The sequence below is a fragment of the Eleginops maclovinus genome, chromosome 1 (genome assembly GCF_036324505.1).
Source record: "Eleginops maclovinus isolate JMC-PN-2008 ecotype Puerto Natales chromosome 1, JC_Emac_rtc_rv5, whole genome shotgun sequence".
In the NCBI taxonomy this organism is placed as follows: domain Eukaryota; kingdom Metazoa; phylum Chordata; class Actinopteri; order Perciformes; family Eleginopidae; genus Eleginops; species Eleginops maclovinus.
The window spans coordinates 23,354,237-23,379,942 of NC_086349.1; the positions used below are offsets into that span (position 1 = coordinate 23,354,237).

General features: G+C 40.5%; 2 protein-coding genes and 2 non-coding genes across 4 annotated transcripts in view; all 4 read right to left on the bottom strand.

Annotated features, from left to right (window-relative positions):
* LOC134870761 (nck-associated protein 5-like) overlaps nucleotides 1-17,388 on the bottom strand; it is a 38,945-nt gene extending 21,557 nt beyond the window's left edge. Inside the window, 1 exon segment of the mRNA XM_063893153.1 lies at nucleotides 17,242-17,388. The gene's annotated coding sequence lies outside the window, so the exon portion shown is untranslated.
* A 280-nt stretch (nucleotides 17,389-17,668) lies between these two features.
* On the bottom strand, nucleotides 17,669-25,677 carry kansl2 (KAT8 regulatory NSL complex subunit 2). Its single transcript, XM_063889514.1, has 10 exons — nucleotides 25,580-25,677; nucleotides 23,914-24,171; nucleotides 23,581-23,753; nucleotides 23,297-23,411; nucleotides 23,048-23,211; nucleotides 22,756-22,919; nucleotides 21,379-21,475; nucleotides 20,580-20,833; nucleotides 19,497-19,694; nucleotides 17,669-18,133 (listed from the first exon to the last, which is right to left on the bottom strand). The coding sequence occupies exons 2-10, from the start codon at nucleotides 24,162-24,164 to the stop codon at nucleotides 17,999-18,001; spliced, it is 1,551 nt and encodes a 516-aa protein (XP_063745584.1). The 5' UTR covers nucleotides 24,165-24,171; nucleotides 25,580-25,677; the 3' UTR covers nucleotides 17,669-17,998.
* On the bottom strand, nucleotides 21,211-21,344 carry LOC134872645 (small nucleolar RNA SNORA2/SNORA34 family). Its single transcript, XR_010166839.1, has one exon. It is a non-coding gene; the product is annotated as a small nucleolar RNA SNORA2/SNORA34 family (small nucleolar RNA).
* On the bottom strand, nucleotides 22,112-22,245 carry LOC134872651 (small nucleolar RNA SNORA2/SNORA34 family). The gene has a single exon (XR_010166840.1). It is a non-coding gene; the product is annotated as a small nucleolar RNA SNORA2/SNORA34 family (small nucleolar RNA).
* Nucleotides 25,678-25,706: the final 29 nt, after the last annotated feature.

A 25,706-nucleotide genomic window follows, 5' to 3' on the forward strand; every position in this document is an offset into this window, starting at 1 on the left:
ATCAATATTCACGTTTGTACAAAATCCCTCGGCAACAAGAACACGTTCTAGGTGAGCTCACCTTCCTCCCGCTGCCTTCACAGTCATCCAGTCAGCGCATCCAGAGGTCTCCTCTCAGCAGAATGAATGTAAGGCACCAGAAGAAGAAGAAAGAGAGCGACAGAGAGGCCACAACCTCACATTTCTGTTGTCCGGCTGCACAGGAGATTATCTCCCTCCCTGGTAGAAGTGCCGTCACCCTGCGAGTGAGGCGAGGAAGCCAGTTTCCTCTCCACTTTAGCTGGAAAAAGGCCTGTCCTTGGGCATGTGCATTGTGTGTGCGTCTGCAGAGGCTTCCATGTCTCCCATTGTTCCAGGGCGAATGAGGCAGGCTTCCTACCCCAATAGACCCTGCCTACTACAACAGCTGTGGACCAGCCCCCACCTCTCTGCTGCTTCCTCCTCCTCCTCCTCCTGCTACAACTCCTGCCTCTCTGCTGCTGCTGCTGCTGCTGCTGCTGCTGCTGCTGCTGCTGCTAAACATTAACCCTGCAGCTGCCGGCTCAAGCCCATAAAGAGGTGGGAGAGGGGGGTTGTGTTTCAAAAAGAGACCCTAGCATGTAACGGACAAAGGAACTTAACAGAGAGAGGATATCCGACAGCCAGGCTCAACTGACAGGACTTTCTGCAGAGAGCCGTTCAGTGGCCTAGAAAGAAAACAAGCTCTGTGCTAAGAGGATTGTCTTTCTCAATCACAGCGGCGATAAGTGTGGGACTGAGGTTGAGGAAAGTGACAGGAGATAAAGGGCTGCAACTAACAACTCTATATATATAAAATGTTGGAAAGTGGTGGAAACATATTCGTCCATTTCTTAAAACCCAAGATATTGACTATTACATGAGACAGGTAACACTAAACCAATGAATAATGATTTAAGATACATCTATATCAGTTTCTACTGGCTGGTTTGTACAAACACAGTGACACCAACACATGTTTAGTCCACTAGAGAGCGCTGACAATGGAAAATGTCCCTCCATAAAAATAAGTTAAAATATAAGCATGACGATCACGACTCAATCACATATCCAGATTTAATTTGTTTCAATAAAAAAAATGATATCCGCAGATAGAGCTCTGAACCTCCAGGATAAGTCAGGTTATGGTGATATAAATGAAAAGCATAAATAAAATATTCATATTTACAAAGTAGGCTAGCTGCTAATAGCGCTAATGGTGCTAACAACCAAAGCCTTTAGTCATCTATATTTTTTAAGATATTAAAACTGATATCCAAATAAAAAGCCTCACATTTGAGAAGCTGAAAGTGATTATTGACGATCGAATCATCAATTGATCAGCTAAGCCTTTAATCTACAGAAATTGTAATTATAGTTCCAAAACCTAAAGGATATTCTATGTGAGATACTTTATAAAATGGAAAAGTTATTTGTTGTTTTTGCCCAAAAATCTACTACAATAATTAGTTTATTACCAGAAATAGTTGAATATTAAGGACTAAACAATTGCATTTTATGAAAATGGTCAGAGACTTGTTCAGAATGCTTATTTGGCCCAATTCACAATCAAATAAAACAATGAAAACATCAACTCACAACATCTGAGACGCTGGAACAAGACAAATTTAACAGGTTTGCTTAAAAAAACGACTAAAACAATGAATTATTCAGCAATCGCCCCAAATTCGTCTTGTCAATCAACCAAATGATTGACCAATAGTTTGTCTCAGTACAATAACTCTTTCATATTAAGAGTGGATCTTTGTGAATGAGATAACCGGTGTCGTGTCTAACCTGGTGCGCAGACTAAAGGGATTTTTTGTCTCGCTGTGGTTTATCTCTGCAGGTTTTCCCCGCGTGACTCATCTGATCTCGTTGTTAATGAAGCTGCATCATCCTCAGACATCCCAGACACACTAGACTGAGTCTGATGACAGAGCGACTCTGCGCCCTCAGCAACAACAACAACAACACGACTCCAATGAGGGAGGAAAATACGATAAAGTGGCAAAACATGCCGAAGTCTGCCTCTGCAAACAATTACTCTAAAACAGCAGATCAATACGTACTCATTTCAAAGGTTGAGCTTTTTTCAATTTGTCCCTTATTGAGTTGACAAGAGGCCTGACCTGAATCGACTTTGCCCCCTCGACAGACTTCCTATAAATCCAGCGCCTCGGGGTGCTCACATGAATGTCAGTTGTTTTGAGGTTTTGTCATTCAGATCGGACCAAAACAGTCTAGCCAGTTTCAACTTGTCCCAGATTCACAGCAGAATAAAAAGTACCATTTCATTTATTTACTGCCTTATACTTCAAAACATGTGAGAGGGAAAGGGAAATATACTCTACTGGATAAGTTGAAGAGTTTTAGTTTTCTAGAAAATAGTTTTTTATCCCCTTACTTCCCAGGGAAAACGATGTCCTTCCAGATGTGTTTGTTTTTAATGTTTATGATAAACTGAAGGATGAAGTGTTTCCTTGTGTGTTGAGAAATCTCATCCTTCTTAAGCTCCATAAACCATTTCAAATTCCTCTTGGATCAGCAGGGTAATGCATTGTCTGCACTGTTTTTGCGAAGAAACTGAGGAAAATGAACATATTTTAGATAAAATAATACGATAAAGCTACAAAACACGTGATGATCTTACAGAAAGGGATGCATTACTCTAGATAAAGTTTTACACGAATACATAAAAGAAGAACAACCATAGTCTGCAGCAGTAAAATACAACATGCCAACCTAAAAACTAAATAGATATATAATAATAAAGCACTGAGAGTTAACACTGGGCTGCACAATGACTACTTTGAGTACATTTGACTGATACTACTCACATGAAAAGGCTTGTAAATGCAGCACTGTTACTTGTAGTGGAGTGTTTTCACAGTGTGGTACTTTTTCTTTAGTAAATTAGAAAAATTGTTCCACCGTGAGCCATGCTTAAAAACAAATGAAGATGCACAGATGAATAATCAGGGGGAAATCCCCCAAAACAAAGTGCACAGGTCATCAAGATTGAACCACATCAAAGTAACAAGAAAAAGAGAGACAGACGGCGAGCTTCAAAGCATCAAAAGTCACCGGGATCAAACGAGCTGGTGTCCGGTGAGGATTTATCCTCTTATTACTGAACACATATGGTCCACCCGGACCTGCCTCATCACAGAGACTCTGATCTGAGTCCACCTAGTGGCTGAAAACACACACAACCTGCATGAGAACGTCACTGCTTCAAATAAAACCTGTTCCTTAAGATGTGATAACAGTCCAAATGGAGCAGTTTTCCTTTGCCGTCCATCATGTTTTCTGCTTTAGTTTTTGTTCATTTAACCTTCCTGATGTCCTCCGGTGCCATTAACATGTCAGAATAACATGTTTATGAATCAAATTGCCAGGAATAATAACATTGTGCGTTCTTGGTGAGAAAAAAGAATGATCAATGAATTAAATAATGTGTTTTTTATTGAAGTACAGCATCTGGTGTCATGATGTGCTTCTAGTAAAACATTTGAAATGGTTTCAAAACAGAATCCTGTGATAAACCCAGTTCCCTCCAGAGGTAGTTTCTCTCCCACACACACTCCCACATACTGTAGGCCCCTCTAAGGTTTACCGGTGGTCTTTTGAATTCTTCTACAAAACTGCACCTAACTAGAGAGATAGCTTTACCAAGTATTTATCTCAATTATAAAACTTCTAGAAGAGGAAGAACAACATTTTCTTCCGACTCCGGCCTTCACTCTCCGACTCTGTGGCAGAAACGCTCATACACGCCTTCATCACGTCCTGATTAGACTACTGTAATGGGGTCCTCTCCGGGGTTCCCAGCAAAACCCTGGAGAGGCTCCAGTATGTCCAGAACTCTGCCGCCAGAGTTCTCACCCGCACCAAGCCATGGCAGCACATCACCCCCACCCACATCCACCTTCACTGGCTCCCGATCAAGTCCCGGATCACTTTCAAAACCCTCCTCATCACCTACAAGTCTCTCCATGGCCTCGCTCCACCGTACCTATCAGACGTCCTCCATCCCTACACCCCTACACAGAGTCTGCGGTCCTCGGAAACGGGCCTTCTCTGTATTCCCCGCACTCGCCTCTGAACCGTTGGTGACAGGGCGTTCGGTGTTGCTGCCCCCACCCTCTGGAACGCTCTTCCTGCAGAGATCCGCAATGCTGCCTCCCTGGACATCTTCAAATCCTCATTAAAAACTCACCTCTTCACCAGAGCCTCTGACCACTAACTCATCTCAGTCCCCCGTTCTTCGACCAGAGCTGCCATTTCTGTTTCTACTTTATTTTTCTATTCTTTTATTTGCCCTAGTTTTTTGTTATTGTTTTCTGTCTGTCCTCACAAAATGGAAAGCGGCCTGGGGTACCTAGAAAGGCGCTATAGAAATTACTATTAATATTATCCATTAGCTATGTTCCCATGCAATTTAAGTAACAACTTTAACAGTTTGTGCGTATAAATACATTATATATTATTGAAATTATGTCATCCACTGTTTTTAAATGAGGTGTTTAGCTCAGTAAAACATTTAGGTCTTCAGTCAGGTGATGAAAGACCTTTGCAGAAGAGGACTCAACAAGATCACGTAATAAAAGAGCGTCAAGTCAAAACCACAGGCAGTGAAAACCCTGATTCAATCTTGGTTTTATTGTTAGTTTTGTGTAATTATTCAACTTTACAGTCTTCTGAAATCTGTAAACATGTCCTATGTTTCTTTATATATTCAGGTATTCAAAACTATCAGCCGTATAGACAGAATTCCCACAAAGTTTTCTGGCCAGAATACAAACAATTTTGCAGGCTTACCCTTCACATCACCATTTAAATGAAACCCCAAACAAACTCCATGTTTACTTCTGTAAGACCGCATGCCATATCAAATATATAAGGCTTAATAGTATGGAGAAAATCAAGTATCACATTATCTTTGACAAAATAATAATAATAGAATTGTCTTGTTGACGATTGGTGCTTTAAAATAATGTCAACAATGAGAAAAGATAATCATCAGTAATGTGGATATGCTGAATAAGGGGGTATAAACACGTAATAAAAACAGCCAAAAAAAAGAATTACTGAAAATTACACCACCTGTAACGCATCCTGTAATTTACACCAGGAAAAAACCCTGGAAATATCCCAAAATTCAAAAGATATCTCATCTAACAACAAAATATTGAAAAAAATACAGATATATTTCCCAGCCCTAAAGCAGATGAGGTCATTACAGCGACCACAAACAATCTTCCTTTATGTATCTCAGTATTGTTTCAAAAAAAGAAAACAAACTTGCCCTTTTATCACCTAACGGAGGGATCTGTCTTGTGCACACGTCACTTCCCAGCACAGAAACAGTGATCCGCTCCCTTCCCTTAAATGAAGGGCTGTCGGGGGGTCATCATACCTCCGCAGTGTCAGACGTTAACACACAGGGACATCTGCAGGCCATGAATGGGACATTGAGGGACCGGCTTCCCTTCTAAGAGGGTCAAAGGCTGAGCATGCCGACATGACCTGAATGAGAGCTGGTCACATGGTCCCCTGGAGCTAACACAAGGCAGTGAGGATAACTCTCAACATAAAAGCACTATTGTCACCACCCTCCAACGTCCACTTTCCCCTCAAGTGAGGATCCTCAGCCAAAAAAACTCTGATGTGAAGAGGCAATAAAAAGGTCTTAATGGAGAGAGAAACCTGTGAGAGAGCGGGAAGAACTTCTCCTACAGGCAGGATAACACTCGATGCAAACAACATGTAAAGCAGGACGTCGCGCACGTTTTTCAAACACATGCAAATCCTCCTGTCCTCAACGCAGAGGAGTAGTACAGGAAATCCTCCAAACATAGAACAAATCATCCCGACAGAAACAAAGTCCAAGCTGGAAAACTAGGCAGCCATTCTCTGTTTCGAGCTTCTCCATTTGTAAGGATGTAATGCTTTTCCCTTTTATAAAATGATCGTTAACTAAATATATATATTGGTTTTGGACTGACAATCGAGGGGGATTCAATTTATATGAGTCAGATTGAGCTCTGTGAAATTTAAAATGGCCTTTCTAAAGACTGAGTGTTGAGATGATAAGTTAGATAAACAGCAGAAATAAAGAAATATTGAGCTTAAAGTTCTCAATTAAAGTCTTTCTATTTTTAAAAATGGTATTTGTGACGGGACATTTTTCGCATGATTTATAGCCTACGATAATCATAGAATAATAAATACTGAGGATTAGTACAATAAAATAAGAGGAACATTTAGATTTACTGCTCTAAACTCATGTTTGACACACATAATTAGTGTAATATTTTACGGATTGACTGTCAGATGGACAAAATAAGCAATTTGATGGACTTTATTCACTATTTTCTGATATTTTATAGACGGTAATGGGGAAAACATTTGGTGAATTAGTCGCTAATGGTAATAATGGTTAGTCGATAATGATTATAATTGCAGTCATAGTAAAAGGTTTAGAAACCACCGATCAGTTAGCAGATGGTGCACCGTTAGATGTTTAATGGCGGTTAAAGCGAGGGAACTGTCAGGGAACTTCTGAACGAGAGTTGTAAATCAGACCGGAGGGAACAAACCTCCATTGAGGGTCGGACAGTTTAACGGGCAGTGATGGCCGCGGCTCCATGTGAGGACGGAGAGCTAATCCACAAACAACAAAATGTGACTCTCAGGCCTGGACGAGGAGATGTGTGGGGTTTAAAGACGGGGCTATAAACCCCCGGTGTTGTCGGTGGAGGGCTCTTGAGTTAATTTGCATGAAGCCTGGCTTAGTCGGGCTTCATTAGGGAGTCAGGAGTTGAAGCCAAGGAGCCATTAGCAGGGCCTTCGTGAGGGAGGTAGACATGTGTGTAAAGCAAGGAGACCTTTGAATATCAAGCTGACTGAAATCATCAAACATGAGAAAATGAGTTGGCAGGAAATTTTGATAATCATGAGGTGATTTTTAAGTCAAAACGCCCCAAAAACGATCCACGGTTTCACCAGGGATGAACTTATAGTATGTTTATCTAATCAATGCCGGCCATGAGAAGCAGATCCTTGGTACAATAAAAGCAACATCCATCTCATGCATCCTTAATATTTTCCAGGCATATTTGTCTCTTCTTGTCATACTGGATATAGCTTTGGGATGGACTATTTGTTAGTCAAAACAACAATTTAAATATAGGATAAGTTAAAACATTAAATGCGAGGGGGGAATTGTTGCAGAGACAAAGCAGCCTTATACAAACTATAAAGTAAAAGGGTGCAAATCCAAAATACATTCTATGTCCAAAAATATACAGGTTAGAAGGAATTGGCACATCATAGTCAGCTTTCATTTTGACTCCGGTAAATTCTACAATATTAAAGGAGCCCTACTCTGCTCATTTTCAGGTTCTGTCTCTACTGGGACATGTCTCCATGCTTTAATGTTCATAAAGTTCTTTATTTTTCTCACACTGCCTCTGATGCCGCACCTCTTTTCACCCTCTGTCTGAAACCAGAGCCCAGTCTGCTCTGATTGGTTAGCTGGCCGGCTCTGATGTAATTGGTCAACAGTTGTCCCGATGTCCCGCCCCTTATCCTATCACGTGTTGGAGCCAATAGATATAACAGTACCAATAACACACTACAGGAGAGGGGAAACCCCAAAAAGCATAAAAAGGACCCCTTTAATTATGAAGTATGAATAAGTGTATAAGATTAAAATATAAAAACAATTGTGAGAACATTCTAATTCATTTTAGACAAATTAATCACTGATAAGTTAAGATAATAAAATCAATGATTAGTTTGAGCTCTTTTCACAACTTCATTGGTCACTTTTCTTTATGAGTGTCTCACTTGTGACCTTCATCAATCCCTCACATGTGAAAGATTCAAAGTTTGCTCTCCAGTTCATTTCTGCAAACGTAAAAAGCGCAGTAATGAAAACCATTCGTCATGGCCTCTATAGGCAGGTTTCATACCACCGTAAATACTCCGGAGAGAGGTGGCGTTCCCCGCCAACCAGACTACGAACTGACTGTTTAACCAGACTGACATTTTGTCCAGCTGCACACTACATTTCCATGCATGTCAGCAAACAGCTTGACATTTAAATAAATTCCTGATTTCTCCGTGAGTCACACTCACACCAAACTACTGAACCCTTACATGCCTGGAAAATATGTGGAGGTTGAACAAGACACAATGGGGAGGAGGCCAGACGAGTTAATCCAGGTCATGTCCAGTCTTAGAGCTGCTAGATGTTAATAAAAAGGGTACTAAATTGACAGATTAGTCCGTATTTCTTTGGGCTTAAGTCAGGTTTACTTGTATTACTGCAATGGCTCACTTTCATCCCAAAAGCAACCCGACCTGTGCAGATCGAAAAGTATACAAACAATGATCACTGGGATGACGCGTTTGGGGAAAACCGGAAAGTTAGCATCCAATGGGTTCCTCAACAAAAAGCCAATGGGGGTTTTCCATTGGATTTTGAATGCAGTATTGCAGACAATAAATATAATGAACACTACTATTATAGTTGTTGAAGCGTAAATACAATCCCTAGAAGTAAATAGCAAACGTAAGGCTATAAAGGGAACTACAGCACCAGCACGTCACCACCGCTAAGCCACTTTTCTGATTTAAGACACATAAAAGCTTCCAACATTTGCCAGTGGGGTATTTAATGACACATTTTATGTTGTAGAACAAAAGTTGAAAATCTCCTAAGCTTCTGTTAACCACAGACCTCATGTCAGGTATCTAACTGAAGCTAAAGAGAAGCGCTAAAATGCTCACTCGTTTCCGGTTTTAAGCACTCATTACTGAACTACTCTCTCCAGATATGAAGCTCAAAGTTATAAAGAACAGCAAATAGAAAAAGATACCCACAGATATTTGAATATATGCACTTTCGTGATAGGGCGAGTTTAGCTACGAGTGTCCCTCTTGTGTCTCTCCTCGAAGCTCGAGTGTCCTTTAGCTCAAAAGCTCCATGTATGTCATGATTTATTCACTTCATTTCTTTGCTATAATGGATAAAGCCACTTTTCCACATCCAGCACATAAGAGTTCAAATCTCGCTGGCATTTTGAGTTACAATGGTATATTTTGTGTTTTCTATTCAGGGTATTTTATAGATCCAGCAGTGGCTCAGTCAGTAGGGGCTTGGACTGGGAATCGTAGGGTCGCCGGTTCAAGTCCCAGAACAGACTTGAAATATGGAAAGTGGACTGCTACTTGGAGAGGTCCCAGTTCACCTCCTAGGCCCTGCTGTGGTACCCTTGAGCAAGGCATCGGACACCTCCAATCCCCCCTCCCCATTGCTCCCCAGGCGCTGTACAATAGCTGCCCACTGCTCCTAGTACTAGGATGGGTTAAATGCAGAGGACCAATTTCACTGTGCATGTATGTGACTAATAAAGAGGGCTTCATCCTCCGATTCTATCTAGATCAACAATGGCTTGTAATGTATTTTGTTGATTAAAATGTTTTGTTTTTTAAATCTGACCCTGCAAAGTAACTTAAAGCTGCTAGATTAATGTAGTCGAGTTGAAGAAAGAGACTTTTCCTCTGAATGTCGTTAAGTGGGGGTACTACTTTAAAGTACTTTAATGTTACTCTCACTGTATCACCCATCATTAGCAAGATTAGAAGGAATTCATAACCAGATTTTGACGCTAGAAACACAAACAAATGAAGCCAGGTGAGCCAAAGAGAGCTGGACTAAATTTAACTTTATGGTGCAGTGAACCTTGAGAGCAGATAAAAGGAGATATAAGAGGATCGTGTATGTTCGTCTCTCCACATCTGGCCACCAGCCGCAGAGGCTCAAATTCAACCATGAGTCGGCCATACTCATCATCCACATCCTTTTCCCAAGGTCTGGCCAAGAGGAAGCCCTATTTATGGTGCAGAATCAAAGATAATATGGAGGGTTATATATGGAGATCCTTTTTTAAGCGTCCAAACAATCTGCTCTCCATCATATCGACAAACACCAACTCCCTGGGAAGAAAGTTTTCGAGGTATATAGGTTTGAAACAGGAAACTCAGGAGAAACACTGAAAGCACCTTGTGGGAGAGGGTTGAGGGATTGAAGGGGGGGGGTTCGTAAAGCTCCTCAATAACAACCTTATTTTAACACAAATGAAAATAAGCTGGTGCACAAAGGAACACTGTCAGGATACAAGACAGCGTGAATTTAGAGAAAAACTTCCCACTGTCGCTGTTATTCTTCTGCTTCTACACATCTTAATCCAAGTTAACACAGGTCATCAATCTGAGGAATCCAATAGATTGTGTCTGCATTAAAAGGGAATGAAATGATGGCCGGTTAATCCTCCTTTGGCCAAACAGGACGTGGAGGGGACCCAGTTTGCTTGAATTGATTAAAAACTACATTCCTAGCCATATTTTCTTTGGCCAGTCGATGAATTGAGTGTTTGTTGCAGCTGCAGCAGCTAAAGCAGTGTTTTGCCAACTTCAATGTTTGTATGACCACAGATTCCTCTGTAGGGTGGATTTTAAAAGAGGGGGAGCTCTCCCTCTCGCCTAGGATTCCTCGAGCAATATTTCATGAGTAGGCAGAATGCACGGGAGGACAAGATCAAGATCCCGATTATCCTGGGAAAAATAACTCTGATTCACAGTATAATCCCAATATTCCTCCAAATATGCTTAACATTTTTTATTGCTTCACAGCTAGGACAAATGTATTTGAAATTAAAAAACGGATTGACTATTTAGCTCAATGGATGCACAGAAAATAACTGCAACGTCCACGTTTAAGGTATAAAATGGCACAAAAAAGGAAGTAAATATTAACGTATACATCAACAGGTTTTTTTTTAGAAAAATATAACATGAAGGCGCTGATCTTTATAAGATATATGAATTCCTGTGAGAACATGACGCCCGTAAACTCATTGTCCAAGCTCCGTGAAAACAAAGCTGTCTCTGACGTCTGATGCTCTATTTGACACTATTTTCATATTTTTGGAGAAATTCTACAGTTTTTTTACACACAAAAATGTTGTTTTCTGGCATCACTTTAACATTTCACGGGGAAAATCTGCATCTTGTTATGAAGACGCATGCCGAAAGTGCCCGTTACTCAGTTTAGACAAAACCCTGATCAATCAATCAATCAATAGGTCCCCCTGCATAGATTATAGATAAAGACACAAGTTTTAAAAAAGCAGCGGGTTCTTTCTTACATGTTCATTTAAAGAAATGGACTCTATGGTTGCGTTACAAATGGCATACGTTTTATTTTTACTTTTATGTTATACTGTGGCTGCCTGACAGAGTGTGTACTGTCGCATACATTTGGCCCTTTGTCCTGACATGGCGTCTTGAACATTGACCCTCTTCATAAACTGCTGCGCAAAGGATTGTGGGGGAGAATAGCCAGAAGAGCATGCTGGCTTTCATACTTCAAAATTTGGCGGGATTCAGGAGGACATCCTGGTATTTCTGGGATAACATGCATTGGGACATAATGGATATTTTCCTGGCACACTAACTAGTGTGGTATGGTGAGTAAAGACATACTACTCAAGCCGCTGGTTTGAGAACATCCATGATTACCCTGATAATGGGAATTCAGAATCTACAAAATGTGAGTGTTTTTTAAAGCCAATACCGTTAATGTGCAGGTGGAGAAAACAAGGCCAGTGCTTTGGGCTTGTTCTGACTTCTAATGCTGATGTTTACATGTAAATAATCACTTTCAGGCTGGATGTGCGGGGGCAGGGAGACGATGCAGGAGCAGATAATATTCCTTTGATCTGAATATCTGTGTAAACAGCCAGGATGAGGATGATGTTGCAGGGCTCTGTGTCAGTCTCTCTCCCGCTGAGAGCTCTGTTGTATCGTGCCGGCTCTACGGGGTACTTAATGAATATTTTGCAATGCTAATGCAGGCTGCAGAAGTGCCTTTGGAGTATAACCATGGTAACTACAGTAACTGCATGCACGCATCAGACAGTGGGTGATAAACCTCATTGCTGATAAAGAACACCCGGGCTAGGCTATCTTCAAAGCCCGGTCGTTTGTGTAGAAGGTGGGGGGCGATAATGGAGAGATAGGCGACTGCAGGAGGCTCTGACCTGTCTGCGCTCCCCTACAGGACTTCAAACCGACTACATTACTGTCCCGTTGCTCTTCCCTCCCCTGTAAAACTGCTGAGCTACGACCCAATAAAGTGATGTTCCTCAGACGGACTGACCTTGAAATTCTTTAAGGTCTTTTACTCCATGAAACCCACATCTTTAGCCTCAAGATGTTTTAACAGATACTTTCACCTTAAGATTAAAGTAGTAGTTGAATGAGAAATCAACAGAGAAATATTTGATAATCGATTCATAGTTTGAGGACGTTTTAAAGAAATAACTTTTCAGGATGTCCAATGGGGAATTTTCTGCTTTTCTCCATTTTATATCATTGTTATTGGAATCATTTTCAGTCGGACTAAACAAAACATTTAAAGACATCACATTGGACTCTGGGAACTTGTGAAGGGTATTTTTGGGGCCTTTAAAAGACTAAATCATTCATTGGTTATATAATGAATCACTCGTTGCAGCCCTTATGCTATATGCTGCTACGTTTTTTAAGATTCATTACATTCATTTATTCATCTATGGATCAAGAATAGGTAAAACGGGTCAAATTGGACGTATTCATACATCTTTATTTGTAGAAACCCAAAGATTTGTATATATTTTTGGGTGAAATGAAATAGAAAACAGCAAAAACTCTTATAAGAGAAGCTCGGACCAGAGAATATTTGGCTTTAGAAATGCATTTAAACTATTTGTATTATTATAATCACTTTTATTCTGCTCTGAAAAGCTTAAAACACAGCAAACACAGAAGAGAATACCTTATTTAGATGCGTTAAAGGATTGAAAGTGTCAAAGTAGTTGCCTGATTATTATCTGACAATAAACTGAGATTAATTGGCTAACCGTCGCTGCATTTGATTTGTTTGTTGTAGAAATCTGCTTCCTGAATTAAAAAAAGGTCATTATTCATTGGCATGCGTTGGCGCTTCCTCGTTCTACCCACTTCCTCTGTCACTTTGTGTGTTGGTAGATACTCGCTTAGATCAACTGTCAAACTATAATCAAGTATTCCACTTATCGCTCAACTCCACCATGTTTCTTGGTGCAACGCCTTGTAAATAATTTAATAACCAAAACCAGTTAACAGAACCAGCCGCCAAATTAAACACTTACTCCATGCCACGTTTCCCTCGCTGTAATAAAGTCTGAACGCCGTCTGTGGCTGCAACAAGACGCGGGACACAAAGGCGTTCAGAACATCTGCGAACAATTAGAGGCGAACAGAGCAAGCGGCACTTATACTGCCCATTACACTCGGATAAGTCACTGGCTCGGCTCTTCGTGATGTAATGCGGCGCAGCTTGGATATGCAATCTCAAAGTTGCACTGGGACAGAGACGCTCACAAAAACTTCAAACATGGAGCACAGGGGCCGTAAATGTGATCCAGAAGGGAACCACATTTATCTGCAGCCCTGAGCTCATTCCTCTGGATGAAATGTTCCTCATGTTCTCCCCCAAATATTGTTCCAAATGTGACACGTTTATTCTTAAATCCTCCCCAGCCTGCGAGCTCATGTTTAAATTACTTCTGTTACATGCATCAAGTCCACTAGGGCAGATCAAACTGCCATATTTGTGCCAGATTTATCGATAACTCGTCTATCACCTGTCAGATTATAGTGAAAAATGTTCCTCCCAGGATCTCAAAGTCCAATGAATTCTTTCATCTGTCCAAAACCTAGAGATATTAGGTTTAATGTGATATAAAACAGAGAAAGCTCCATATCTGACAGGCTTTGAACAGCATTTTCTGGATGAAAAATGACTTGAATGATCGATCTCTTATCAAAAATAGTTGGCGATTATCTTTCAAAAGGCAAATCCACTCGTCAACGATCATTGCAGCTCTTAAATTGTACCAAACTTTACATTTCGGTCCTCGTGGTTGTTTATTAAACTCCCCATTAACTCAAAAGATGTGTTTTGCTTATTGTTCCTTCACTTTGATGTTTGAACGTCTCTGTGCAGAATAATGATGGACACTTTTAGACTGTTTCCACATTCAGCTGCTGATGGAGAAGAGTTTAACACATGTACGTATAAGCTGATTTTATGATGTGAATTTGTACAAATATGATGTGGAAACACTGTGCATGGACTCCTCAAGTATGTAGGAGACATCTTGTGTCCATTAGAAATATCACTTTGAATAGTTCAAAGAGAGGAAACACAAAAAAAGTAGATGTAAGTTTAAGGATTTGTAACTCAACTCTTATGTTGTGGATAATCAGACATCAATTATTCGTATAGGTAGGGGGAACTATTTACACATCACAGTCCGGTTACAGGTTTTAAACAGTCCAACAATGTTAGAGGAGTACAAAGAGTCTTCTTTAGAAACACGATTGGAAATGACCATTTGTAAGATCAAACATTGATCTGAAAGACCTCTAAAATGCTAAAGGACAGTCCAATCCCCTTGTCTCAACTCACACTGTTTCATTTTGCTTTGTTAGGAAACAAGTCCGTCATTGTGATCCAATCATCACTGTTATGAAGGCTCTTTGTGACACAAAGTCTACGAGGATTTCTAACATGATATATTTATCTGCAAAAGCCAAAAACAACAAACTGCAACATTACATCAAAAGACAATTTGGAAAAGGAAAGAGGGGTACGTCATTCCGTCAAACACTAAAAGACTCATCGAGCAATTCATGGGAGTGTCAGTAAAACTTAAATATTTTACAGCCTGAACGCAGGCCATCTCTGTGACAATCCAAAAAACGGCTCCAACAATCCTTACATCCTCATTTCTACTGCGCTGAAGTTTGGTCTTTGTTCAGAAAACGACGAGATAATGAAAACAGCATGAGCGCAAAGCTGGCCCTAAACCAACAGACACAGATCATTAAGCGTGGATGTTTTCCCTTTCAAAAGGACTCCGTAATAGCAACGCAGCGTTGCCTGACAGGTGTTAAATCTGGTTGGCCTCACAACTTATTAAGATTACGGGCATTACACGTTTTATGGCCAATAAAAACCCTCCACAAACAAGAAACAATTCGCTCCCCGTGACTAGGATACCATTCAGAAAATGTGCAGGATTTCACATTTACTGAAAAGCAGCATTGTTAAGAGTTTGATCCAATAACACGTTATTCACCGCCAATACCGCTCCAAAATGTTTCTGCACTGGCCAGCATGGGCACCAGTCCAGTGCGTTACTTTGGAGGAGTAACCCTCTTATAAAACCAAGATAATTAGTCAATTATTTTTCAAACTAAAATGCCAAACATTCTTTGTTTTGAGGATTGGCTGCGTCTCTGTGTTTTTACATGATCGTTACATTTTTCAGACAAAACAAGCAACTTAGAGAAACTGTGATGACCCTTTTACACCGCTTTCTAAGATTTCATCGTTCAAGTGATTCACTGTACTGATCAATAATGAGAATAGTGATTACTCTGTATTTGTTTCAAACTACTAACAATAAACTCCACCAGTTTTAAAGCGCATGTTTCGTTTGTGCGTGAATAAACAGGACGAACTTAAAGCAAGTGACTTAAACTTCCTTAAAATTGCTAAACACCAGATCTGTGTCAACCAATGAGCCGTCTGTAATGTTTCCTTCAAATGAATACATGAAACAACCGCAAATATCAAACTTTTATATTATCTTTTATCACTTGCAACGTGACCGGTCGCCACTGTTGGAATTATGTTATTTAACAGAACAAAGGTGAGTGGAAACATGCATTTATTAACCTTTTCTTTTGCCTTATTTGATGGAAATTTGGTTAAAACTCTACCCTACACTTTGAGGGGTTATCAGTCTTGTTGCTCCCCTTACTTTTCCCCCTCTCACTTTGTAGTGTTGGTTTGCTCCTGGATAAACTAACAGGTACTGATCACTGGATTCTTGAGGCTGTTGTTGGTCCAAAGTTATTTTAAGGTCACTTTACCAGCAACATTTGGAACCAATCCCACACATCTTTATTTGTTTTGTTGAAATTGTGACTTACATAGTGAAGTATTTTACTGTGAAAAATAATGGCTGACAATATACGCTGCTATTTAAGAACACAAATGTATCATGCAGATAACCTTCAGACATGTTTTATGATAAGAATACTCTGCTGTTATGTTTAAAAAGTTGAGTTTCATACAATATCTTTCTGGCCACGTTGCAAAGAACATCATTTGAACATATGTAAATAACTTTCCTTTCACAAAAAACTTAAACTTATCAGCTGTATTTTCAGTTTATGTTTTAGGAAAGTAAATTATAAGATCAACTTTGAAACTAGATAACATGCCATTAAATCAAACTCACACAAACACACATCTTAAACTTTCCCCCTTTAGAAACATCCTGCTCTATCAAACTCTGCACAGACATAGTGCTGCACAGTAATGCATTTATAAGCACATTTATAAGTGGAAATCAGGTAGTAGAAATACACTGACATCCCTGAAGACTATCGAGTAGGTAAACTATGATAAATGTGCTTTATCTTCTTTAAAAATCAACTTCCTTTAGTATGAACCAGCGGTTCCTCCTCCTCGACACCCTGCTGCAGACACATCCACACCTTAATTCATTCATTCTTTGGGCTGTTCTATGCCTGCATCACTGTCTCCAGTCACACAGCCGGGATGATTGACACAGGCTTTTTATTTCCATCATAAAATGCTTTTGCATCCTTGTGAGAAAAAAAATGTACCGTTAGGAGTCAGATGTCAGTCGCGTTTTCCATGTTCCCCTTTCTGGTTTCAACCCCAAAAACGAGGCGAAAACTGCGACATGGATTTATTTAAGCTAGCCTGTTCATGCAGTTAAACAAAAACGCAGAAATATGTCATTTGTGTTGATTGGGACAGGCCCGTCCATAAAAAAAACCCTGCACCGAAATTCGTCCCCTCCGACACGGGTAAAGCTGTTACGCCCTTGCGTCTCTCCCAAAAACGCTGTGAAACACCGGGGCGTTTCACGGTTCCACGTTAAAGATAAAACAAACCCACACATTTAGCTTCATTTCCGTTAAGCCCTACACTTCATCAGTGGTGTTAAATCAATGAAAAGCCAAAAGCCTCTGTCGGTATTCCAGCAAACCTCTGAAACCAGGCGAACATGAAACGACATTTTTCTTGTTTTAAAAACTCACCTCATTTGGATGGAAACTGCCGAAGACGACGCTGTCCCTCCATGGTTGACTAAACACTGAAATACACTAGTTTTTTTCTTTAAAATATATCTATCTTGTGCTCATTTTTGCAGCCTCCTCCCCCCTGCAGCCGCTTTCTTCTCCCTGCCTCGGCTTCACTGTTTTGGGTTGAGGAAAAGTGATGTCATTGCATGAAATTGCATTACCCGCCCCATTTTTTTTCGGAGGCTGTCCCCATGCTGCCAAACATAACTTTAACATATACTTTAAAAAAGCTGCATGAATATGTGTGTTTTTAGTGCCTTAAAATATTCTGTGCATGCTTTAAATAGTATCTGGAGATCATAAGGTTCAACAAATGCAACATAAACGTGTTGTTAAAAGAAAGGCCTTTTATTTAAATAGAGAAAGTGATGCGTACAATTTTAAGGCAATTTAAAATGACTTCTATTTGCTCTGCTTTAGTTTTTTAGACACATATTTAACAGTTTTAGATGGTTAAATTATGCACTCTAGTTGTTTTTTAACCATATTTTGTTGTCTATGTATTATTTCCTTTGTTGTGGTTATTATAACTTCACTAATTATGTTATTTAAAGATGTAGGAAATTCATTTTTTTGAACAAACTGATTTGGTGCAATTTTATTACTTTCTAACACAGAACAATCTCACAAAATGCACCCAAACAGAAAAACAATCAAAGAATTTATAACAGTAATCTGTTGAAAATGGGCTGTGCATTAAATCCTAACCTCATCACCAGTCTCTGTGGAAGTGAAAGTGTTCATTATAGAGACTGCATGGAGCCTCAGCTGCACTGGAGTTGATGTCTGGTAGTGAATAATCTGCTCTGACTTCCTCTTCTTCTTCTCCTCCAACCTCTGACACCACCTAGGTGGAAGAACAGGAAGTTAGGACTGTGGTTTTGACTGTAATTTTCCACCAAAGAATGCTTTGATTATTTGTGTTCATGTCATAGCTTAGAATCCTACATATTTGTGTCAGCATAAAGTGCAAAACTGTGGAGACATAAAAAATAATTACGGCTTTCTTCACTGCTGAGCATCTCTGGCTTGTTTTGCAAAGCATTGTTTGTTCACGCTGTGATATTTAGGCAGAGGATGGTTGAGAGAAACAGGGAAACCGTTTGTAAAATGATTTAAAGTACTAAGAGTTCATTCCAGTAGTCGCCAATATGAAATTATTTAAGACTCCAGGTGCATTTCCATCCTCGTTCCCATTAGCATTTTTAGATAGCACATGCAAACACCTGGAAAATGTGCACTGTAAACAGTAGATTAAAAGCCTTAGACGTTTAAAATTGGGGAACATTTGCTAATATACAGTAGGCTGTGCTAAGAAAATACAACCATTTTAACCTAATTGAAAAAAGGAGTTGTATTGTAGTGTGTGCCGCTTTCATATGATTTAGAGCTCCCTTTATACATTTACAATTTGTCACAACCACGTTTTTGTACAAGTATTTGGAAATCAAATGAAACAAAAGGGTGATTTCAACAGCAGCTGCCTTAAAACCTCTAAGCTAACAGGACACTTTTTCAGCAGGTAATGAACAGAAGATAATAAAGAATATGTTCCAAAACAAAAGTCAGGAGTGATATTATCATTAACAGAGCTTTTACAGTCAGTCATTCCTCATCTTCATACTGGCTGATGAAAAATCCCTTCCATGTTCCCAATGCAAGCTATGGAGACAAATGTCACAGTACTGAGTGTGTGCCAAACTATACTCCAACTCATTTGATCATGTACAGGTTTGTGTATCTTTAAAGTTAATCTTCTCCTGTTTCCTTGATGGGCTCTATTGGAGAGATGGGTTTTTGGTTCATAAGTTTCAAGATAGAAGAAAGCCTTGTTGACTCAGATAGAACAAAGATCCTGCTGCCACCATTTACAATAGAAGCAGTTAGGAAAAGGTCTCTTAACAGCAGTATGAACAGGAGGAATTATAGTAATACATAAAAAGTTTGAATGCAAATCCAAAGATGCAAATGTTTAGGACACAAAAATGTATGTCTCTCTTACATGGCTTCAAACCCCCCCCCCTTTAATTATATTGTGGCACCATGATTCACAAACTGACACACCTTAAAATTGATTTGGTATTGACACAGATTGTGACCAAGATTTTATTAGACCTGAACATCGCATACAGATTGGTATCTCAGTGTATGGGTGCCATCTCTCCAAAGAAAGTTTGTGATATTCAAGATGCCCCTGATTGAGAGTTAACCTGCTCATGCATGATGGCAGCCACATCTCTCTCTGAGAGCTCGTGTCCCGAGGCGTCCAGGTCCGGGTCTCCTCCCGTCAGGATGTCCATGGGGGCCTCAGCGATGGCTCTGATGGTCTGGTCCTCCAGGGCCAGGGCAGTGTCAAACTGTAGGGGGGAGGGCGGACCCTGCATACCGTCCCCTTCCACATCCAGGTCCTGTGTAACAGGAGGAAATCTAAATCTCAACGCAAAACTTGTGGGGGCCATTTTAAAACGGTACGTGTATTCTTTTGTATTCTCCCGTTTACACCTCCACCAGGCAGAGCTTCATTTTGTAACTGTAGTTTTGGTAAAGAAAACAGCATCAGATGCAACTGCTGTCAGGAAGCCAGATTTTAGACTTGATGCTTTACATAGAACATTGCACAATAGTAAAACAGCTGATTTTGAGCTCTGCAGTAAAGCTTTTGATCATCTAGAGCTTGGTCTTTTTGGATTGATAAGATCACATCTGAATCTCATAGCAGTCCCTCACGGGGCTGTTTGAGTTGAAAATAGTCACTAGACTTAAAATAAACTCTGCTTCTTCCAAAGACGGCGTCATAATATCATATGGGTGCTTTCACATCTGTAGTTTGGTGCATTTTCCTGATGAAGCAAAAACATTTAAAATAAGTGATAGATTTTTGCCTGTTCTGGTACACACACACTCTTTGGAGAGATCCAATGATATTAATCCCATTTTAAAGTCAACATTATATATCGACTGTCACAAAGCAATCTGAGATCCTCAACAATTGGATTGTATCTGCTTTTTCTTCCAAATGCAAAAGATGGAACAAAATTTGAAACCATTTTTTTAAATATCAGCTTTACACGCACGATAACGGGATAAACTAATCCTGGAATTAATCTTACTGCTTCAAAAGTAATGTTATGGGGACATGGTTCATTTTGAACCACACCTAAAAAGCCACAGTGGTTGTGAAAGCACCCCAAACTTCAAGGAATCATTTCCATCGATAAGTGTGGAACATGATATTTTTAATAAAATGAATATGAGCTATAGAACAGTGATAAGGGTTCATCACTTCTACGTACATCACTGAACTCTAGGGGCAGGCTCTCTGTGGGCTGAAGCTCTGCTGCACTCAGATACATGTCTCTGCTTGCAGTGATGATCGGCTCCTGTGGGGGGGGCTCCTGTTCAGGCTGGAACATGGGGGGAGGCAGGGTGAGGTGAAGCGGGCAACGTGGGTCGTCAGACTGTCCCATGTGCACTGTGCGTTCACACGGGACATCTTTCAGACCCGGACACATTTGGAAAAGCACCTGGTTGCTGTCCTGGAAGATGTCTGAGTGGGTGGGAGTTAAGGACAAATCATTTCCAAACAAACAGAAGATAGTAACCACATGAATCAAACCAAAAAACTTAAGTATGAGTTTTACTTGCTAGTTATGGTGAAATTACAAAAAAAAGGTGCACTGTATTAACGATATGCCCGGGTGGTTTTGCACCACGACTTAGTGACTTTGTCTGGGCTTCAGTACTCTGCAGGCTGGTGTCAGCAGACAGTTTAATCACTTTAAAACGGCAGCTAAAATGACACGGTAACTACTTGCACTAATATGTTTTCTTGTCGTTAGCCGATACAGAAAAGTATAAGATTCAGTCCTGTCAAATTGAAAATATAAAAGGCATTAAACTACCCTCAATGATTCGGGGATAAGATGGTGTTCCTTCCAACTGAAATGATTAGCCCCGTTGTTACTCTGGGAAAAATCAACAGACCACAGGAAGGAGTTCATGTTGGCTCCCTTTGAAACCAGCAGCTACTGCAAACTACAGGTCTTGATCGGGGCCGAGGTGAAGAACACTCAGTTCGATATCTGAGGATACGTGAGACACAGTGCCGGGTCATGGGCAGGCAGGGGTTGGTACATCGGGATCCCTCCACAAAGGAGATGCACTTCTCATGCACAGTCCTCGAATGAGTCTACAACAGAGGAAAGGCGCGTTAGAGAACATCCAAACAGAACCAGACTAGCATTTCCTTTATAATTATACATTTTAAAATCATCATTCCTGGATACCACAGAATTGAGAAATTCCATTCTGCTGCACACAGGTTGAGCAAAATCTCAAACCGAAGAGCATGCATCCTCCAATGGCAGCGGTTAGCATAATGAGCGCACTACATTTAAAGCTTCAAAGCCCAGATTGACATTATAAAAAGTGAGGGATATTCTTTTAGGAACAAACAAGTTCACACCAAGTCAAACGTAACATTAGAGACACCCTCTTATGCTTAATATCCTGCATGTTTTGGCTCTATACTGCAACGCACTGGACTTTAGGAAATGAAACAGGAACCAGGTAACCAAGTTACCCCAAAACAAGCCTTTGTGTGGTATCCAGCTATGCAGATTTTTTTAGATCTCAGTACTTTGCAGGGTTTTTACAGCTCTGCTCTACAGCAGCTCTGATGTGAGCAGACCGTTTAATAACTTTAAAATTACACAGCAAGTACTTGCAATAATATTTGTTCTTGACGTAAGCCGAAACAGAAAAGTATAAGACCCAAATAAAATATAAAGGGCATTTAACTACCCTCGATGATTTGGGGTTAAGATGGTGTTCCTTCCAACTGAACTGATTAGCCCCGTTGTTACTCTGGGAAAAATCAACAGACCACAGGAAGGAGTTCATGTTGGCTCCCTTTGAAACCAGCAGCTACTGCAAACTACAAGTCTTGATCGGGGCCGAGGTGAAGAACACTCAGTTCGAAGAGATGTTTAAATGTAAAGACATCATTTAATAACACAGGAATCACACAGAGTGGTACTTCAACATAAAGTGCAACACAATGCCGGTCATCAGGACCTCTCCACAAAGGAGATGCACTGCTCATGCACCGTTAAAAAAGGAATGCATTTTGTGTGTCATTCACTGGACTCCTTCCCCATGGCGTGCGATGTTTAAAAAAATTAATTAGTGTTTTTACAACTGAATCAGATAAGATTACAGTTATTTTGAAGGCACTGGCAATGTAGAAGGCTTTTGCAGTAACACTGGCTTTGGATCCCCCAGAGTAACTGGAAAACTGTTTCTGGAAAGACAAACTGCTCTGGAGTTCACTTCAAACACATTTCCCTTCAACATGCACATGGGAATAGCCACAGTTGTTGCAGACATGGGAATCTTAGAACAAGTTTCATGGATGGATATCACCAAGAGTAAGGGAGCTATTTTTTGTAGTTTGAGTCTTAAACACACCTGAAGCGCTCCTTCTGTCACAGCCTGCCTCCTCTCCCTGAGGCGCCGGTGCAGCAGAGCTTCCACACCGTACCGACGACGGTATCGGCGCAGAGCTTTGAGCTTCTTCAGGTTCTCCCTCTCCTTCATGGACAGACCTTCAGGCCCCGTCAGTAGACTGCTCCCTGAGAGAAAAACAAACAAACACAGATGACGCTTAGACTTAAAAAAAACAACATTGAAAGGTGTGGGAGAATTTCTTACAAGAACTGGTAGGTAATCAACATGTGCAAGATAGCAGTTGTGCTTTTACCTAGAGTTTCATGCTCCACCTTGCGGTTGTGCAGGTACCGGCGCTTTTTCTCCTTGAGCAGGTGCTGCAGACGTTTGAACTGGTCAATGTAGAGGGACTGGAGCCTGATGAGCTTTTCTCGAGTAATAAGTGCCACTTCCTCTGCCGTGTACACCCCTGCATGTCTGTGATTTACAAATGAACAATTAAAATCCAACGACATTTAAAAAGGGAGTTTAAAAAACTTGATGGTAAGATAATTTAGCTTACTTCAGAGGATCCTCGTGATCACTGTCAACACTGTCTGCTTCACTGTCAGGGTCTCCTCTCCATGTTTGGTCTAGCACCAAAGGACCCTGCTCCTCCTCACTCAGACTGTCCTCATCTGTGCAGAGAGAGGTTAAAATCGAAGTCAAATATCTTGTCATGCCAGAGAAATGAGCACATCATAATACATGAGATGCACTGATTGCAATTTTTCGATAACAGTTTCGTAATTTCTTTCAAAGACACGGAATGTTTAAAGAGAATAAAGCTCTGTCCAGGTCATTTACCTAGAATCCGGCTAGCTTCAGAGCGGCCTCCATCAGCGCTGTGAGTCTCTGTTCGGTTGTAACCACTAAGCTGAGACAACAGTGACTCTGGGGACGGACCGGAAGACGCCTTTCTCATCTGAGCTCGAAGAGCCATGGCATTCCTGCGAGCATGTTCCGCGCAGAACGTCACTCTAAAGAACAGTCAATGGAGAAGACACTTTAGAGAGCTGCTTGAAGTTGTTAATGTACATTCTGTGTTGTGCATACAAAGAGCTTTGGTTGATAATGAAGCTGAGGTTATAGTTTTCTAACTTGTTAAAAGTGTTTAAATATTTCATTTTCCAAACACACCCGTCTTTCCTCTCGACTTTTGGTGCAGCGTTGGGGCAACGCTTGCCATTCTTGGCAGAGACATAGCTGCACTGCTTGTACGGAGAGTTCTTATCTTCCAGGATGTGTTTGATACAGAAGTCCAGGCCCTCCAGGCGTGGCTGAGAGCATGGTCGCTGCGTGAAGGAGCAGGCCTGGGGCTCCTGAGGACGAGGAGTCTGGGTCACCCGGTTCCGACTCGAAGGCAAAACGTGGATACGTATCCTGTTCATTGCAAGTCTGCAAAATAAAAAAGGTTAAAAATAATGATGTAGGCCCCGGCCGTGGCGCAACTGGCTGGGGCACCTGCACCGTACGCCGGCGACCCGGGTTCGATTACAGACCCGTGTTCCTTTCCGGATCCCACCCTGACTATCTCTCCCACTTTCCTGTCACTCTCCTATCCGATTAAAGGCAAAAAGCCCCGAAAAAGTGTATTTAAAAAATAATAATAATGTATTTTCATAGTGGGTAGTTCAAGTCTCAAACTATTGAAATGTGAAGATTTGCTGTTATCTTCTAAGAGTTGAAATATCAGAGACAAAACAATACTTTATAATAATATTTGTTGACAGTTAAAACACAAATATTGATTTAGAGATGGAAAATAGAGGCCAAGGCTGCACAACTGAAGATCAAATGGAAAGATGGTTCATTGAACTTCAGTTAGTATTTATTAAATCAATTGTGTCACAGCTGCTGGAATTCTCACAATGGGGAATGCCAGCAGAATGCCCAATAACTGAAATTAGGGAATTTCTCTTATTGTTGATTTGTTGGCTTGATAGAGAGAGAGATATATATATATATATATATATATATATATATATATATATATATATATATATAAAAAGGGGATACAATTATTTGGGTTGGGCTGACAAAACATTACATTTTGTGTTACTTTCTGGTATTTTAAAAGACAAAAGGGACTATAATATGGAGGTTATAAGAGGGTTCCCTATGGTCACTAATTGCCAATAGAACCAACTGGAATAATTGTGTCTAAAAAAAATTACGTCTTTCATGCCCACATTTAGGAGCCCTTAAGTCAGAAATTGGGGCCAGAGGTAACAGATGTTAAAGTAAAAAAAATCAGAAACGCAGATGGCTAACAGACCTACATAACACAATATGAAACGCAGTCTAAACAAAACATGGATGGATTATAATTATTTTATTGCTAATATTAACCAACGTTAGTGAAGGCGTTGGCAGGTCAGGTGGCTTGTCAGATACGACTAAGATTAACATGTGTTAAACTTGCTACAGCTTAATATTGATTATTTACATAGAATACTTTCATAAATTGCAACAAAAAAAATAAGGGGGGAAAATTACAAAAAATGTTTTAATTAATATTAGAAACGTAGCTTAAGTACATTTCTCTGTCTTGAAAAAGTCTAAGCAGGCGCCACAGCAGCGTTCAGCCCGCCTCTCTACTGCGTCACACTGCACTCCTTCAGTTATGGCGTCGCCATCTTTGTTAGCAGTTGCTAACAGTAGCCAACCGCCAATTCTCACAATTTGTGGCCAAGAAGTGAGTTTCACTGACTGATAGTAACACACAATCGTTCTCTTCATATCGTACACAAGGCTTTGTGCAACAAGATGCACATATCTGGATTTGTTTATCAGAATTGCTTACCTTTTTCACAACGATCCAACAAGCTCTTGCTTCCGTGCCACACTACGTCGGTTTCTCAACTGCCACAACAGCCACTGCAGCAGCTCTTCACTGATCCCGCCCCCCGAGAGCTCTGATTTGTAGAAGC